Source organism: Embiotoca jacksoni, unplaced genomic scaffold (assembly GCF_022577435.1).
Source record: "Embiotoca jacksoni isolate LCO1_2020_lvr unplaced genomic scaffold, fEmbJac1.0.p SCAF_56, whole genome shotgun sequence".
In the NCBI taxonomy this organism is placed as follows: Eukaryota; Metazoa; Chordata; class Actinopteri; family Embiotocidae; genus Embiotoca; species Embiotoca jacksoni.
This window is the reverse complement of record NW_027185410.1, coordinates 1,334,116-1,350,634: the sequence shown is the minus strand read 5'-3', so window position 1 is coordinate 1,350,634 and position 16,519 is coordinate 1,334,116. Positions and strand designations below refer to the sequence as shown.

General features: G+C 39.1%; 1 protein-coding gene across 2 annotated transcripts in view; it reads left to right on the top strand.

Annotated features, from left to right (window-relative positions):
• adamts17 (ADAM metallopeptidase with thrombospondin type 1 motif, 17) overlaps window positions 1-16,519 on the top strand; it is a 112,122-nt gene that overhangs the window by 68,579 nt on the left and 27,024 nt on the right. Inside the window, exons 13-18 of one of the 2 annotated variants that reach the window (XM_069172904.1) lie at window positions 101-270; window positions 755-882; window positions 6,974-7,094; window positions 8,855-8,929; window positions 13,791-13,871; window positions 14,524-14,681. In XM_069172904.1, the coding sequence (XP_069029005.1) occupies window positions 101-270; window positions 755-882; window positions 6,974-7,094; window positions 8,855-8,929; window positions 13,791-13,871; window positions 14,524-14,681 (733 nt within the window). The remainder of the gene's footprint in view (window positions 1-100; window positions 271-754; window positions 883-6,973; window positions 7,095-8,854; window positions 8,930-13,790; window positions 13,872-14,523; window positions 14,682-16,519) is intronic. The other variant, XM_069172905.1, reaches the window with a different exon arrangement.

Genomic DNA, 16,519 nt, shown 5'->3' with positions numbered 1-16,519 from the left:
TATCTGGTTAGTGGTGAAATGTTTAAGTGTGTGTGTGTGTGTGTGTGTGTGTGTGTGTGTGTGTGTGTGTGTGTGTGTGTGTGTGTGTGTGTGTGTGTAGGCCTGGTCCAGGTGGTCGCCACTGCCCAAAGACCAGCGTGGAGCACAAGGCATGTGAAGGTCTTCCATGTCCCAAGGGGGCGCCGAGCTTCAGAGACCTGCAGTGTTTGTCCTACGACCGACACGCCAGCAAGAAGAAGGGAACCATGCTGACTGCTATTATTAATGATGGTGAGACGCACACAGACACACATACCTTTACTGAAGTGATGTCCTTCAGAGACAGAGACGGAGAGAGACGGACGGACAGACAGACAGTATTATTACTGTGCTGCTGGATTTTATAGCTTGTCTGATTTTGTAGTGTTTTCTTTGTTTTTTGGCTTCTTTTTATGTTTTTTAAGAGATTTATGTCATTTAATAGTTTTATAGAAAATACTTATCTTGTTACCCAACTATACCAGATCACTACTCTCAGTATTTATGAATCAGAATTTATATCTTTGTGTCTGTATCTGTTTTTATTGGTTGTAATTTTTGCTTTTATAATTTATCTTGATATTATTAACAAACAACATTACATTTTAACATGTATGTTTATTTTTGTGGCTTTCCATTATACCAACAAATTGATTTTGTGTCCCTCTGTGTGTGTGTGTGTGTGTCTGTGTGCGTCTGTGTGTGTGTGTGCGTCTTTATGTGTGTTTATGAGCAGAGAAGCCGTGTGTGTTGTTCTGCAGCCCGGTGGGTCGAGATGTTCCCGTCCTGATGTCTGACAGAGTGATGGATGGGACTCCCTGTGGACCGTATGAAAGCGACCTGTGTGTTAATGGGAGGTGTCAGGTACACATGCACACACCATCAGAGCTGTGATATAAAATGCTACACAGCAAATAGGACAGCCGACACACGGGGCTGCAGATGTTCATCTCATCCTTCCACCTGCAGCCGGAGGGGTCAAACAGACGCCAGAACAAATACAAAGTGAATATAAAAATAGCATATTTCAAAAACATAATTGGCTTGCTCTTATATCTTTTAAGTACAACAAGGCTTTTGTGCCTCAGTCAGTTTATGTTATAGGATGATATCAGTAAAAAAACAAAACAATGAAATGTAATTTATGTCTCATAAGAAAAGAAGTAGATAGTGCGTCTGCGGTTGGGTTTCTGGACACAGTTTCACCTCCTAACTGAACTTGTCGAAACTCTTCTCCATGATTGCAGAGCTCTTCTAGATACATTTAGAAAATATGGACATAGACAGGACAGTGGAAAAGCAATATATGAAGGCAAACAATGAAAATACAGAAGAAAAAAAAATCCAAATGACAAATTTAGAACACAATGAAGAAGTCCGAGCACTCAATCTTCGCTCTGTTTTGTTTCTGATACCAACTAGCCCCAGATTTGTATCTGTGCTTGTGTTTTTGTGTTAAAGAAACATTTGTCATGAATAGAGTCAAATTCTTAATTCTAGTTGTACATCATAAATACAGATGAGGATGTTAAGCTGCAGTTATCATGGATAAGTAGACATCCTATGTTTTGTAGGTGCTGATGTTCTGGTCAGAGAATCTGTCTGATATCTGCAAAGGAACATTCAGCACACAACTTGTATTGGTCTCTTCTAAAACAATAAATTAATAAACAATTACAACTGATGTTACAAAAACCTTCCCCAACTATATTTAAACAGCGAGGTGATTTTCACTTGACGTATTACAGTTTCACATAGAATGACACGCTGATAAAAAGTCGATAACTCGCCGACGCCGCAGCTGAGAAGGTCTGACATTTCTGTCAAGAATAAGATCTCAGCAATCTAACTGTCATCCATATGTGCCAGCGTTGAAGAATGATCCGGCTGCACCCACATGTCATTCTTATATTGGTTAAAAAAAACTAAAATCATTTTTTGTATTTCTTGTGGCGATGCAGCCATGGTGTTTCTGTGAAGTAGTGTCGGAGGGGAAACTTGTTGAGGTGGATGAGCCTTGGCATTAAAAAAGGCAAAAACTCTGCAAAAGACTGAAAAGCATCAATCAGGCCTCCTTCATTGATCCAAAACTCCCCATTTTCAGTGCGTTAGTTGCTAAATCGGAAGCAACACATGGATTTTTGGAGAAGGAGATTGTGTTGCCGTAAATTGTCAGCCGACAGCAGGTTTGTATGAACTTTCTACCTCAGGGCAGGAAATTGTCACCCACCGCCCTCTAAATTCATTTGATTTTGTCGAGTGGCAGGTGATTTTGTTGAATTTCCCACCCATGGCAGGAGGTAAATAGAAGTAGCATAAACAAACAAATATTGAAATTGCGATCGAGCAATTTGTAATATTCCACAACACAGATTTAGTGTTTCCCCTTCCGTTGTCTTTGTCATCGTCAGTCCTCCGCATTTTCCTTCCTCTTCTTGGAGTTTTACTGATGGTTGCCAAACAACAAATTGGTGCATTGTGTTGGTCGTCATCTGTTTATTTGTTTTTGTGCTCCTACATTTGCATTTATAGAAGAGCCAATTTCTCTGAAATGATCCTTGACTGGTCTGAAGTCTTCGTCGTCGGCTCGACTTTCTGAAGCCTGAAAACGCAGCTCAGAGGAGTTGGAGAAGTCTTCTGCTGCCTCAGACTACTTTGAATAACAAAATGCTGAAAGGTTATTATTGAATTGTTGCTGAATGACGCTGAAAATAAACCACCCGCCCACATGAGGTCATCGATGTGCGCTGTACAACCAGTGTGCATCGCTCAGGTCAAACATGCCTCTTTGTTTTAAAACAGTACAACCTCCTCACCCAGCTTCCCTCAGCAGCAGCAGGCGTCTACGACTGGCCGGCTTTCTCCTCCAATCAGGAGACGGTCACACGCAACACCTGGCTTCAACACGCGTCCCCACATCTGTCTCCAGTGACCACTTGTGACTGGACCTCACGTCTCCTCTTTGTATTTAGATAAACGCAATTGAATGAGACCTCCATGCTCATTTTAATATGCTGTCAGTAAGAGTACTTAAGACTTATTCACATCTGTAACTTATTACTGTCAGTTATTCTTCAGGCGTGACCCGATCACATCGGTTCAGGTTCAGATTATTTAATTATTCAAGCGGGTTTGGGAGGGTCGGGCTCTGTACTGTGATGGATAAATAAACGGTGGAAGCAGGCGGGGGCTCTTCCACCGTTGTGGCTCTGATGTGTGTCAGAAATTAGACGAGGTAAACTAAAAAGAATTAAAAAAAAAAGAACCTGGAGGGGTTTTGGTTAAACAAACACCAGGTAGACAGATAGTTTTTTTCAAATCTCCCGTACTTTCTGTACAGTTGCTGCACTCCGCAGGATCACGCAGGGTATTTTTTCTATTGGATATTTCTGTTTATGCTGAGGACGTCCGTGGAGAGGGTGGTCCTTCGGTGTGGCCCTGGATGCATTTGCATTCGCTCTACTGAAAGAATGTGGCCATGTGCGTCCCAGACTCCCTCCAAATGTTGTCCGATGTGATGCGTCACACCTGAACTCGGAGCCGTCGACCTGTGATCGGATCACCCCGGACACATGTTAGCAGCAGGGGGGAACAGGGCTGAAGTGGAAATCAAAAAATGCAAATATAGGTCCTGTTTTGTGGAAAGAAAAAAAGGACAAAACAATGTTGTTCTGCTAAATGTCCATTCACTTATTTTGAAAGGCACTAGCAGTATTTTTTCCTGTTCGGTTTAGAGGACTTGCTTTTACAGTGACATCAGATATCAGAAAAATGTATTAACATACAGTAGGTGCAGAAATCTGTCATATTATTTGCACACTAACTCTTATTGAACATTACTTTTTATACGAGGAGGTATCATACATCTAAAAAATTGCAAGGAAAGTAGTTTCAAGGTAACTATTTATATTGTAAAGGGACAACGATAACAGGAAATGATGTTCCATTGAATCAGTAGTCGTTGTAGTGGAGCCAGATTGCAGCGCTCAGTTTACGAACCAACCTGGTGATCAGAGAATCGCCTTCATAGATAAAAGTCCCGTCATGTATCCCAGTGCAGAACTGTGAAGGAGGATTTCTCTGCGGGGATAAATAAACGTACCTCATGCAGTCTGTGTGACCAGCGGTGGAGTGGATCCACGGCACTGCTCCCCCAGAGAGGGTTGAGGAGTTTATTTGGATACGATGTCCCGACAACAGTCAGTCTTTTGTGTTTATTTGCGAATGTTTGATGCTGGTATAGTTGGGAGGAATTCCCCTTCCTTCTGGCTGAGGCAGGGGAAAGAGAACGAGTGTGTGAGAGAGGGAGAGTGAGAGAGACTCCTCCAGAAAGTCAAATATGGATGCAATTATGACGCACATGTGCTCACAAAATACTTACTTACACCAAGACTGAGTAGAGCTGAAGCACACATTACATTAATGCGTGCTTTTCACATGTATTCTCAATTTAATTGACTTTATTGGCATGACCTAACATCATTGCCGTAATTAAAAAAAAAAAAAAAAACTCTCAGGACATTGCAGTAAAGTAACAGAAAGTTTTGTGTCTGGAAAAAAAATGTCATTCAGAAAAAACATGTATGAACAATGAATCTGAAAGTTAACTGTAGCAGCAGGAAATTAAAAATCTGAACTCTGGCCAAAAGTTTGCAAAAATAAACATACAAAACGAAATGTGTAAAGTTATGAATTGAAAGGTTCTGTTTAGTGTTAGACATTCTTTCTATAAAGCTGTCAGGCAGTTTTATTAAGAATCTCGAGCCTATTAGTGACACAAACAAACACTTTTAAGGGACTTACATCGACGGGGACCAAAAGTATTCCATCTCCTAGACTCAAAATTATGGGGAAATAGGGACCAGGTTGAAAAAAATACCAAAGTTTCCCTTTAACATGCACTGCATGTCTGAATGTGTTGTCTTCAATGCATTATTGCCCGAGGGACAGTCGGGTCAGTCCAAGTTTACTAAACATTTTCTCTTTAATACCAAATGGAACTTTGTCTGTCTGAACTTTTTGTTATACAGGTACATACAGTATATATGAAGAGTCAATTAAATGCCCATCGTACAAACCCATATGATATATAACCAAGAAATCATCTCCATCCAGGGAAATAAACTGATCACCCTCCTTGATCATAGAAATGTCCTCATTTCATGTTTGTATAATTTGTATTAAGTTATTTTACTGAGACTGAGCTGACAAAGAGAAGGCGGCAGATACTGAGACTTCAGGGGGAGGAGGACGCGGCATGGATGTTTTTCTGAGCCTGCCATGTGAGACTAAGGCATGCTATGAAAACACTGGCAAGGAAAGAGAAAAAAGAAAGAAGAAAAGACAGAGAAAAGAGAGTGGGGAAGCAGACAGGAAAAGCAGGGAGGAATATATTCAGTGAAGCTATGAAAATAGACTGTCTGGCTGGGAAGGACCCTGGAAGTCTGATGGAGCTGCACAGACGCCCCATATGGCCCCTCTCATTAAGCAACGTGTGCATCATGCATTACTTTCTCTTGTTCTTCATGTGTCGCTGCATCTTTCTGGCCGAAGGTTCTCGAGTCAGAACCAGTTGCTGATTTAGTGCACCAATAATAGGTCGGTATTTTCTTTTTGTGGGATCAGACCTTTTTGTTGTACTTCTTCAGTCCTTACGTAAGGAATTGCCCCATAATGGTCAGCTTGAGAGCCAGTATTTGTTTGTACACTGTCCTCTGGCCACTGCTTTGCTCGTGGCATGCTGCTCCCCCACTCAAAACATCTGACCCGGTTTGGCTCACTTTTGGACCTACGTAAAACTATCACCAGTGGATGTCTTAAAAATGTTCTTAGAGCTCAATCAGAACAGGATTGTGGTTATTTTATTTGGTTCTTCCAAAAGCGAACTACTCCAAGATGATCGTTAAAGTCTATTAAGCCAGCAGCTAACATTTGGGTACGCTCTTTTACTGTAACTTGACTTTCAGTAAGTCAGTTGAAGTCAAAGAAATATTGCAATAACTTCTCTGGGTAATGTAGCTGAATAAGTAAATGCCTATTTAGATGGTTGTAATAGTAATGATTGTAATGCTTCTTCAGCAGCAGCTGCTGTTGCTGCACTTTTGCATCTACTTTTATATCTCTTTTATAAACTTCCTCTTTCTCTTTAAACCTATCTATGATGTGTCTTAGTCTCGGGGACACTTAGATGTTCTGTACATGATGAATCTGTGCTGGGCTTTGCAGTAACTCTTGAATTCCCACACATAATTCAACAGTAACTGTGTTTGGCTTATTGTTTTTTTTTACTTTGTGGGTTACACACTTACAGAACTGGAGTTGGATACCAGCTTGCTGCTTCTTCTCCTCATCTCATTGCTGAACCAGAGACTTCTGCTGTGCAATTGCATCACATCAACTTTCTTTCATTGACTCTGATAGCGACTGGTGATCTGTGTGATCTTGAAAAGGAACAGATTACTGATAGTTAATACAAAAGTAAATGAATGGCTTCAGTTATCAGAAATTCCAACCGCCAGCTGAACATCTCCTCAGCTGCACTTTTTATAAATAAACTTATCGCTTATTTATCGATAACCGCTATCAGAAAAACGGACTTCTTGATGGCTGAATGTATCGGCCAGTCATTTCTTCCACTCTTTTATATTTGCAGATGTAGGTCAACATCTGCACAGAATCAGCAAACTAAAAGCTGGTGCATCCTTAAGTTTTAACACCACCTTCTGATGGTCAGCTGAACTACATATGACAATAGGACAAGTTTTTATTCAGCATAAAGCATTTTTTCTTTTAAGTAAATTACACATGTACACATGTAGACATGTACATATGTCTTAAAACAGATGCCCATAGTAACCAATTATACAAACACACACATAATGTCAGTGTGCACGGCTGATGTGACTCACCAGTTGCTCATTTTACTGTTGTTTCTTTATTGTTTTGTTGTGGGCAGAAAATTGGCTGCGACGGCATCATTGGCTCTTTAGCCAAGGAGGACCGCTGTGGTGTTTGTAATGGAGATGGACGCTCCTGTAAAATAGTGAGAGGAGACTTCAACCACACCAAGGGAATGGGTGAGTGTGTGTGTGTGTGTGCGTGTGTGTGTGTGTGTGTGTTTGTTTTAGTATCTGACTTGTATGCTCCATGTCTCTGCTGATGTATGCAGGTTTTCTTTACAAAACAGGTATAAAAAGCTATTTAATTTTGATGATATGTATTTCTCCAGGTTGAGTATTGATTTGATTAGGATTCCTACAATATGTTAGAGGCGTTAAATGCAAAGAATATTCCATTATTGGAATTACTGGTCCAATTTCCTTACTCCTAGTTTTTCTTTGTTAAAGTGCGAGTTAAGTTAAGTCCTGTCTCGTAGTACCACTTTGTACGTTAAGAGGCGTCAGTCTGCCCTCAGTTTCAGCAGTTTGGTCCAGTTATATGTATCCTTGCCCGGCTGTTAAGGAGGAGTTGACTTTAATAAATCGTAAAGTGATGAGAATCTTATCTTATCTTAGTTTTTAGCGAGAACACAGTAGCCATCCCAAAACCATATGTAGACGCCTGTTGAAATGTCTTTCGGTACAGTTTGTATCGTCATTAGCTGCATTAAAGATAGTGTTGCTCTGATTTAGTCATGTAGGAGGTGAAATCCAAACCTTCAGAGGCTGTTGTGAGAGGCGCAGCACATTGAACAGAGGGACACAATAACTTTCATTAACAAGTGCTCCAAGTTACGCCACTTGATCAACATCGGCACGTCCGTCACACGTTTTTTTGCCCACTGGTACGTGTTGCTGTTGAGGCGTGGGGTGATATTATGAGAGGACAGGACAGCTAGCTGGTTAGCAGAAGACATCAGCGAAATACATAAGTGTCTTTGACATAACCTCAAAGCTGCTGTTTCTTCACAGTCTGTAGATAATTCAAATAATTGTTTCTCCTTTTTGGTGTAATTAACAAATGAAGTCCACCGCCCTCTGCCAACTGACTTCTCTAACACTTCACGAGGGATTGTTAGTTGTACTCAAATTCTTTAACCAGGTGGATTTTGAACACCAATATATGCAGCTCTGCAAGGAATATGTCATTTGTCTTGAAAGCCTCACACATTTTTGTCAAAGTCTTTTAAAGAGAAAATATTAGAAAATAAGAACTTTTGGTTTCAGTCAATGTAGATGGAGCTTCTCTCCAGCTTGAAGTTCTGTAGGCGGCTTTCACTGATATGCTCACCTGCATATTTATCAGGTGATAGCTAAACAAATTAGGAATATTTTACACATCACTTTGTGTCTACAGTTTGTACCAGCAGGAACTGATACAATACTTACATCACTGGATGTTAGTTAAACGGAAATCTTTGAATGGGAAGTATGACTGATATCCAGTCTTTCTTTAGTTGAATTTGAGTGTTCACTGCATTACAATCTGCTAAAATGAAACAGTATGGTTCAGTACAGTATTTGAGTAATATCTCAGACATTACTTTACACCCATTTTTCTACACAAGGCATAATAATGCATATTAATGGATTTATACTGTCAGAAAATTGCACACGATTTAAAGCCCCTGGTTGGACTGGATATCAGGCAGAATTAAAGCACAACCAACTGCACATCATCGCGCTCTTTGCACATCAATATTTTGAATTATGTTTTGGGAATGTTGCAGTAGTCAGTGTTACAATAGTCAATGTAAATGCGAATGTAATGAGAGTAGAAAATAATAACAGGAATGGAAGCGATGGTGTATATTATTGTGTTCACATGCTCATGCACATGCTTGCTGTGGTCCACAGGACATGTGACCTTCATTACATTTCCTTGTCTTGTCCTCCAGTTACCACTAGAGAGTGTAAGAGGGTATCTACCTGTGTGATGGCTAAACCCAGAGCTGTCCCCAAATGTTTCACATGTAAGGTGCATGCACTGTATTTGTGTGTGGTGTGTGTGTGTGTGTGTGTGTGTGTGTGTGTGTGTGTGTGTGTTTCCTGCACTGCCTGGAGTGTTTTACTGTAAGTAGATGAGAGATGCATATTTTTGGGCTCTCCTGGGACATGTAGTCTGAATTCTAAAAAAGAAAAAGAAAAAGCTTGGTTACAGTTACATAACCAGATGTCTGACCCTGTTACCCCATAACCTAGCCATGAGGTATGCCAGGGACGCATTCCTTTCATCCAAGCTGTTTCCCTCAATCTGTTAGAGGCACCAGTCATCCGCCGTAAAACGCTGGCCTCACACTCCTAAATCCCCACCCAGTGCACACATCTGGTTCTGCTGCCAGCTTAGAAGTTTGACATTTACAGAACTGTATAAAACATTATACTTTTGAGTTTGACATTTTCCTCTTCATCATCAAATGTGCTGTTCATAAACCCAGGTGAGCCCATGCCAGTTTGTCTCTAACAAATGGGGGATTGAAAGGGTGGTGGAGGGTTGATGGATGCAGCTGGTTGGCTTTCAGGAAGGAGTGGTATGGTTGTTCATCATGGATACGAGCGGCCCAAACCATCAGAAAAGATCCGTACAGGATCAGTTTCAGCCTGGGCTCACAAAATTTTGTGTCATGAACGCTGCATCTTGAAATGCAAATATCACGTGTCCACATGAAAACACATTGTTTTTCTTCACCATGAAAAGATTAAATAAAGAGACTTTACAACAAACAGACAGTAGACTCACATTGGTTGTGAGTGTTTGATTGTAGGGTAACGAATGTATCCAATAAAGACACCAAGACTCAACAAACTCTTTTAGCTCATTTCTCACCAAAACGTTTCCTATTTACATATAAACCCGTTTCCAAAAAAGTTGGGACGCTGTGTAAAGTGTAAATAAAAATCGAATCTGATGATCTTCAAATTATGTAAACTTATATTGAAATAAAAATAGGCCCAAGAAAACATATAAAATGCTGAAACTGATACATTTTATTGTTATATGAAAAACATATGCTTATTTTGAATTTGATGCCAGCAAAAAGTTTCAAAAAATTGGGACAAGGCAAGCAAAACTGAAAAAGGTGTGTAAAGCTAAAAAAAAAGAAGAAAAAAAACTCTTGGTGGAATATCCCACAATTAATTAGCTGAATTGTTAACAGGTCAGTAACATTATTGGGTATAAAAAGAGCATTTCAGAGTCAGAGTCTCAGCAGTGAAGATGGGGAGAGGTTCACCACTCTGAAAGACTGCATGGGAAAATAGTGCAACAATTTAAGAATAATGTTCCTCAATATAAAATTTCAAAGAATTTGGTGATTTAATCAAATTATGAAAAAATTCTGAAATTCCAGAGAAAACTCGGTACTCAAGGGACAAGGCCGAAAACCAATATTGGATGGCCGTGAACTCCAGGTTTCCAGGTGGCCATTAAAAACACAATTCTGCTGTGGAAATAATTGCATTGGCTCAGGAACACTTCTGAAAACTTTTTTTTTTTTTTTTTTTTTTTTTTTTAACACGGTTTGTTGCTGTATCTACAAATGCAGTTTAAAACTCTATCACGTGATGAAGAAACCATTTATTAATATCATCTAAAAAAGCTGCCACTTTAACTGGGCCCGAACTGTTCAGCAGCTGAAATCCTATATCAGGCAAAAGTGGGACAACATTTCACTTTTAAAACTCCAGCAACTGGTCTCTTCAGTTCCCAAACATTTACAGACTGTTGTAGAAAGGTTAATGAAAAGGACAATATGCAAATCATCGCATTTTTATTTACATTTTATAAAGCATCCTAAATTTTGTGGAAAAACCAGTTGTATCAAAAATATCCCAAAAATTTCCTTGGACTCATATTTACAATGATCTCTTTATGCTTTACTAAAAGAAAGAGTAGGTATATTTGGGAAATTTTGTGTTACTCTCTAACATGGTCTAAATGTGGACACCTATCCAATATTATGGTGACCCATAAAAATAAAACATATACCAAAACAAAAATGCAAATGTTAAGAAAATGCAAAACCCTACCAATGCACTTAAGAGTGCCCCACTGCACTGTGGCTTGAAATGGGATGTTACATCTTGCTACACTGAGATTGCACAATACACTTTAAACAAATATTTTAACTTTAAATGTTAACTGTAGATACTCAGTGAAAAACCTGAAATGTCACGAAAAACTGCACAGTATGTGGCGGCGTTCAGCTTAGCTCCCCACAAAGACACCTGAACTTCCCTACACGCTTCAAAAGTTTGAGTTTGTTTGGTCTTGAAATAATTATAATGAAAATGATCATTGCTTGTTCAACAATGACTGAAAAATTATGTTTACCTGACTTTTCTGAGACCTTGTCCACAACTTACGCAATATTGCCATGAATTATTAGTTAAAACATAATATTTAGCCTGTGGTTACTGTAAATTTTTGTCACCCCACCCAGGAGTCCAAAAAATAGTAAATATAATATAAAATATATATATATAGATAATTAATAATAGACAATAAATAATAACATGATTAAATACATAAGATGTTGTAGAAGCCCATATATGTTTAGTAAGAATGTAACAAATTACACAATGGCTGAGTCACATAATTAAGACCACAACTGTGAGAGGACATTTTCAGGGCAAACAGCACACTTAAACATCAAAACACATTAATATCATCTGATCTTTTGGATCATACACGGTGGATGATGATAGTACACACCCACATCCACCCAACACAATTCATTTGCATTTCACCCTTTGGGTTCATTTGACAAAATTTGTGCTGTTGTCTTGTTTGTGTGTCTGTGTTGTATGTCTCCTAAAATGGGCTCTCGGTTACTGTCGGGGGCGACTGTGTCCTCACAGTGTGGGACTGGGTGTTGTGTGTTTAAAGGGTTGTAAGGTTCAAGGACTGACTGGTAAGTATGACATCATGTTGGGTGCCTGAGACATGAAATGCTCTTCTGTACAATAATGTTGGGCTTGATGGTGTTCTGGGTATTAAAACAAATCAGTCCGTTCAAATCCTACTTGTTTTGTTAAACTTTGACTATATAATATGTGAATGTAATCATATTGCCATGCAACTCATTCTACTGATACATTATCAGTCTAATGTCTTAATATTTTCTAGCTATTATAAATAGTTTTCAACCTGAATTTTTGTTGTTTTGGCCATTATTCTTCATCAGTGACAATGACATTTTACTAGACTGCTCTTAAAAGCAGCCTAAGTCTACGTTTAACAGACAAAAAATGATAACTATTGTCTGTCAGAAAAAAAGGCAGAAGTAGGGCGACGTTGTTAAAGATGGAGAAAACCCCGATGGATGGAGGGGACATAGGAGAAACTTTTCACTTTCCATGTCCTGCAAATAATTAAAATATTATTTTAACCTTGACAACAAATGTTCTTTAAACTCTAATGAAATAGTTATTTTACCCCAAATCACAAGTATGTGAGTAAACTAACCAAGTCTTCACCAAATGTGTGTCAGATTTGAAATCTGCCGTGTTGGCTTTTTGTTCCTATAGATTCCTCAGTTGTAAAAAGATTAAATAAAATGTTATCATAGCCAATGAGAATAATGACCAAAATGATATGACTTCTAAACTAAGTAACACAAAATAATTGTTCCTTTGAAAATGTAATTTTAGGTCATTCAAAGTAAAATAATGCCTAACAAGTACAAAAGGAGTACACAGTGTGTGGAGCAGGGCTGGTGGCTGGTTGTGGGACAGAGAAATAGGGCAGCAATACACATGGCTGATGAAGGGAGTCATGAAGGGAGTGTGTTATTGTGCTGAACATTACCATCAAAGGTTGAAAAAACTCATACTGAGGTGATTTCAGGTTGAACTAAGATGAGACAGAGACGCTGATGAGGAGCCGCATGAGCCAAGAGATGGGAACCTAAAAATGCTAAAAGCTGGCAGACTAAAATGGGTGAATATTAAAATAAGCTAGCAATCTGACTCATAAATTGTGGCATTCAAATGATGGTAAAGTGGCAGGAAGGGTAACAGTGACATATACCAACAAAACATTTCCTTCACCATTACACCACCACCAGTAGCTTCGACGATCAACCCCAACATATCCATCAAATCATGCTGTTGATGCCAAATTCTGATCCTACAGAAATCAAGATTTATCAGACCAGGCTATGTTTTTCAAGTTTGCAACTGTCTTATTTTGGTCAGATTTCTAGTTCTTGTCTGACAGGAGTGGAAGTTGAACACGGCGTGGTCTTCATCTGTTGTTCAAGATATTTTCTGAGAAGCGTTCCTGCTCACCACAGTTGTAAAGAGTTCTTATCTGAGTTACCGTAGTCTGTCTGTCAGCTGAAATCAGCCTCCTCTGACCATCTCTGCAGAAATGGATATATTTTTGTGTTTTGCACCAATCGTGCAAACTCTAGAGACTGTTGTCATTAGTTGCAGCCCATTTGGCACCAGTAATCATGCCAGGTCAAAGACATTGGGATCTCCATTCTGATGTCTGTTTATTTGCAAGATTTTATGCACTTATTGCACTGGTTTTCTGAATAAAGTGCTCAGAAAATATGTCAAAAACCGATGTGAATGTTAATGAAAGGGCAAAAGAAAATTAAATAGAATGGTCTTTTAATGACTCCACCGTGCTTAAACACTAAAATGAAAGAAAATCTTGTATTAACGCAGCTCTGTAATACAGTATATCTAATTGTACAAGGGAGTGAATTGAGTTGTGCCGTGGATAGAGCATCTCTGAGACAGCAGTCACCAGCCCATCCCCGTCGCCCCCCCTCAGCCGGCCTCTGGATGGGGTTTCACTCTGTGTTTCTGTCTGTCCGTCAGGCTACATCGAGGCCGTGGTTATCCCTGCAGGAGCGAGGAGGATCAAAGTGGTGGAGGACAAACCTTCGCACAGCTTTCTGGGTAATGATGCTGGTGTTTTACAGGATGTTGTTAAGGTTCTCAGCAATGATCAACATGCTGATGAATATCAACCTGGATGGATGGATGGATGGATGGATGGATGGATGGATGGATGGAGGATGGAGGGATAATAGAACAATAAGCTACTATGTTAATCACATGTCCTACACACAATATTTACTCTATGTAACTCAGAGCATTTAGTGTCTGTTTTACTCACAGTGTGTAGATGTTAGATGGTCAGTTGTTTGGGCTTCTTTTGTTTATGTTTTGTGACGGAGCAGTTTGAAGAGGGAGGAAGAGGCAACTGTTGTGATCACTCCAGAGGGATTTTTTTTCTTTTGGATTTTCCCTTTTAAAAAGTCGTTTTAGAATTTAACACATAGTCTCTGACCCATCCATCCAAACAACAGCTCTTTACATTCACCTGTGCAGCATCTCTTTTCCTGTCGCAGAGGTGTAGGATTTATTACAGAAGTGCTGAGCATGCTGTAGAGTAGACAACGTGAACTTAATAATAAGTGAGTAAATAAGTAAAGGATTTTCATTAAAAGGACAACAAGAAAGTAACGTGTGAAATCAGTCTAGTTAGAATACGTCACACAACAGGTAGAACAGAACTGAGCTCTAACTTCCTGTGTCTTCCTTACAGCCCTGAAAGATTCCAGTAAGCGGTCCATCAACAGTGACTGGAAGATCGAACTTCCAGGAGAGTTTGAGCTGGCTGGGACAACAGTGCGCTACGTTAGAAGGGGCCTGTGGGAGAAAATGTCTGCTAAGGGACCCACGAAGACTCCCTTACACCTGATGGTCAGTCGGCAGGAGTTCACACGAGCACGCCGTAATTCATGTTAACTCTATGAGGCCAAGATAAACCGTTGCTGTTGTTGCTGCTCTTTGCACACCGTCTGTATACAAAGAATATTTGTAGCCTTGAATAGCTTGATTCGTCTTTTCATGATCTTCCATTCATATAAAATCAATAACATAGTTTGAACCAGCATCTTCAGTATTTAATATTTCGCTATTTCATGAATAGATTGTGAGATAATTTACAGGTTTGCTAGATTTAAAAGGCTTTGAAAGATATAAAGTTAAGACTCGGCCAATAAAACCCTTATTTTAATATAAAAATCTACTTTTCAAATGTGAAAACCGTTTTTTCAGTTTTATTTGTAAACTGAACACTGTAAGACTATTTACCTGAGATGAAAAATGTTATGATGTGGTGCTATAAAGATAAAATTATTTTAAAATCAACTTAATTGAATACTTTTGGGTTTTGGACTGTTGCTTCGACTAAAAAAAAAAACAAAAAAACGATGTCCTTGTGTTGAGAACACGTGATCTGCATTTATTTCCCTATCCAACCCAATTTTCTGATATTTAATATCCATAATGTTTGGACATAATTTGATCCTCTTTTAGTTTTGGTTTATTAAGTTTTCCTATCCAGAGAGAATGAAAAGCTCATAATGAAGAATTATTTTTCTGCTGAAATACTGTATCTCTACAGTTTGCATCCCGTGCATAGAGGGAGACATAACTGAGCAGCTGATTACACTATCAGGCATAGCTGAGAGTCAGTGGTCTGTACTGTAATGGAAAGTAATGAATCTCATGTCAGGGATGTCCGTTTATAACAGTATCATATTCATTGGGCTTTTATGTCTCTTGGGAACACAGCTCACGAAGCTAATGTGTGAGAGCATGTCTGAAAATAGTACGCTGGATGGATGTCAACACACTGCCAACGAGCCTCTCATTACGAGGTCTTCTGAATCCAAAAAAAAGACAGAGACAAAGAGACATTACCTGGCACTGACAGTTTAATGAGAAGAGTGCCAAGGCTACTGCAGGCCAAATCCAAAGCTTAAACCAAGAAGGCCTGTGAACTGACCAGGCTGTCAGTGGTCCAGCAAATTCAAAAGGATGGATGTTAATCAGGAAATACATATTTGTATGCTTGTGTATTTACAGTAAGTACATTGGAAAGTAATACAAGCCACAAAGACAGGATTTTGCTTGGTTATAAGAACAATTACAAAGGCTGATAAAAGAATGTATTAAGAGAACTATGAATAATTTACACAATTAAACTCAATTACCTTCATCCCTCAATGCTAGCACAGTTTGTACTCACTAAAACCCTGTCAATGTTTTCTGAGAGTGTATTAAAGGACAGTGTTTGTCATGCATGTCTGCCTTAATACGATACTCACATGGCATTGTGTACTGTTCATGTAGTTGAGCTATTGGTCACTCAAACCCTTTTTTTCTGTCCAGGACAAAATCTAAATTCGTTGTTCTGTGCAAAAGTTTAAAAAAAAACCGCTCAGCCAATCTTGGTTAAGTTTTCCAAACTGTTGTCTTTTTACTACGAAAATCTGTTCCTCAAGAGCCAATATATTCCAGATCGGAAATAAAACACAAACATGAAGATTTTTTTTTGGTACTATATTGGGTATCGTGCATACATTTGTTCATTTATGCATTATTTTATCATTTTCTAGATATACCCTGACCCTCCATTACAACAGTTCTGCCACATATTCTACCTTTACACAGCTTATATTGGTGTGTTTTTGTTGAAACTCGCTGTAGTTACTGGTGTTTTGTACTGAACTGTGTTTCCAACGTTCTTCCCC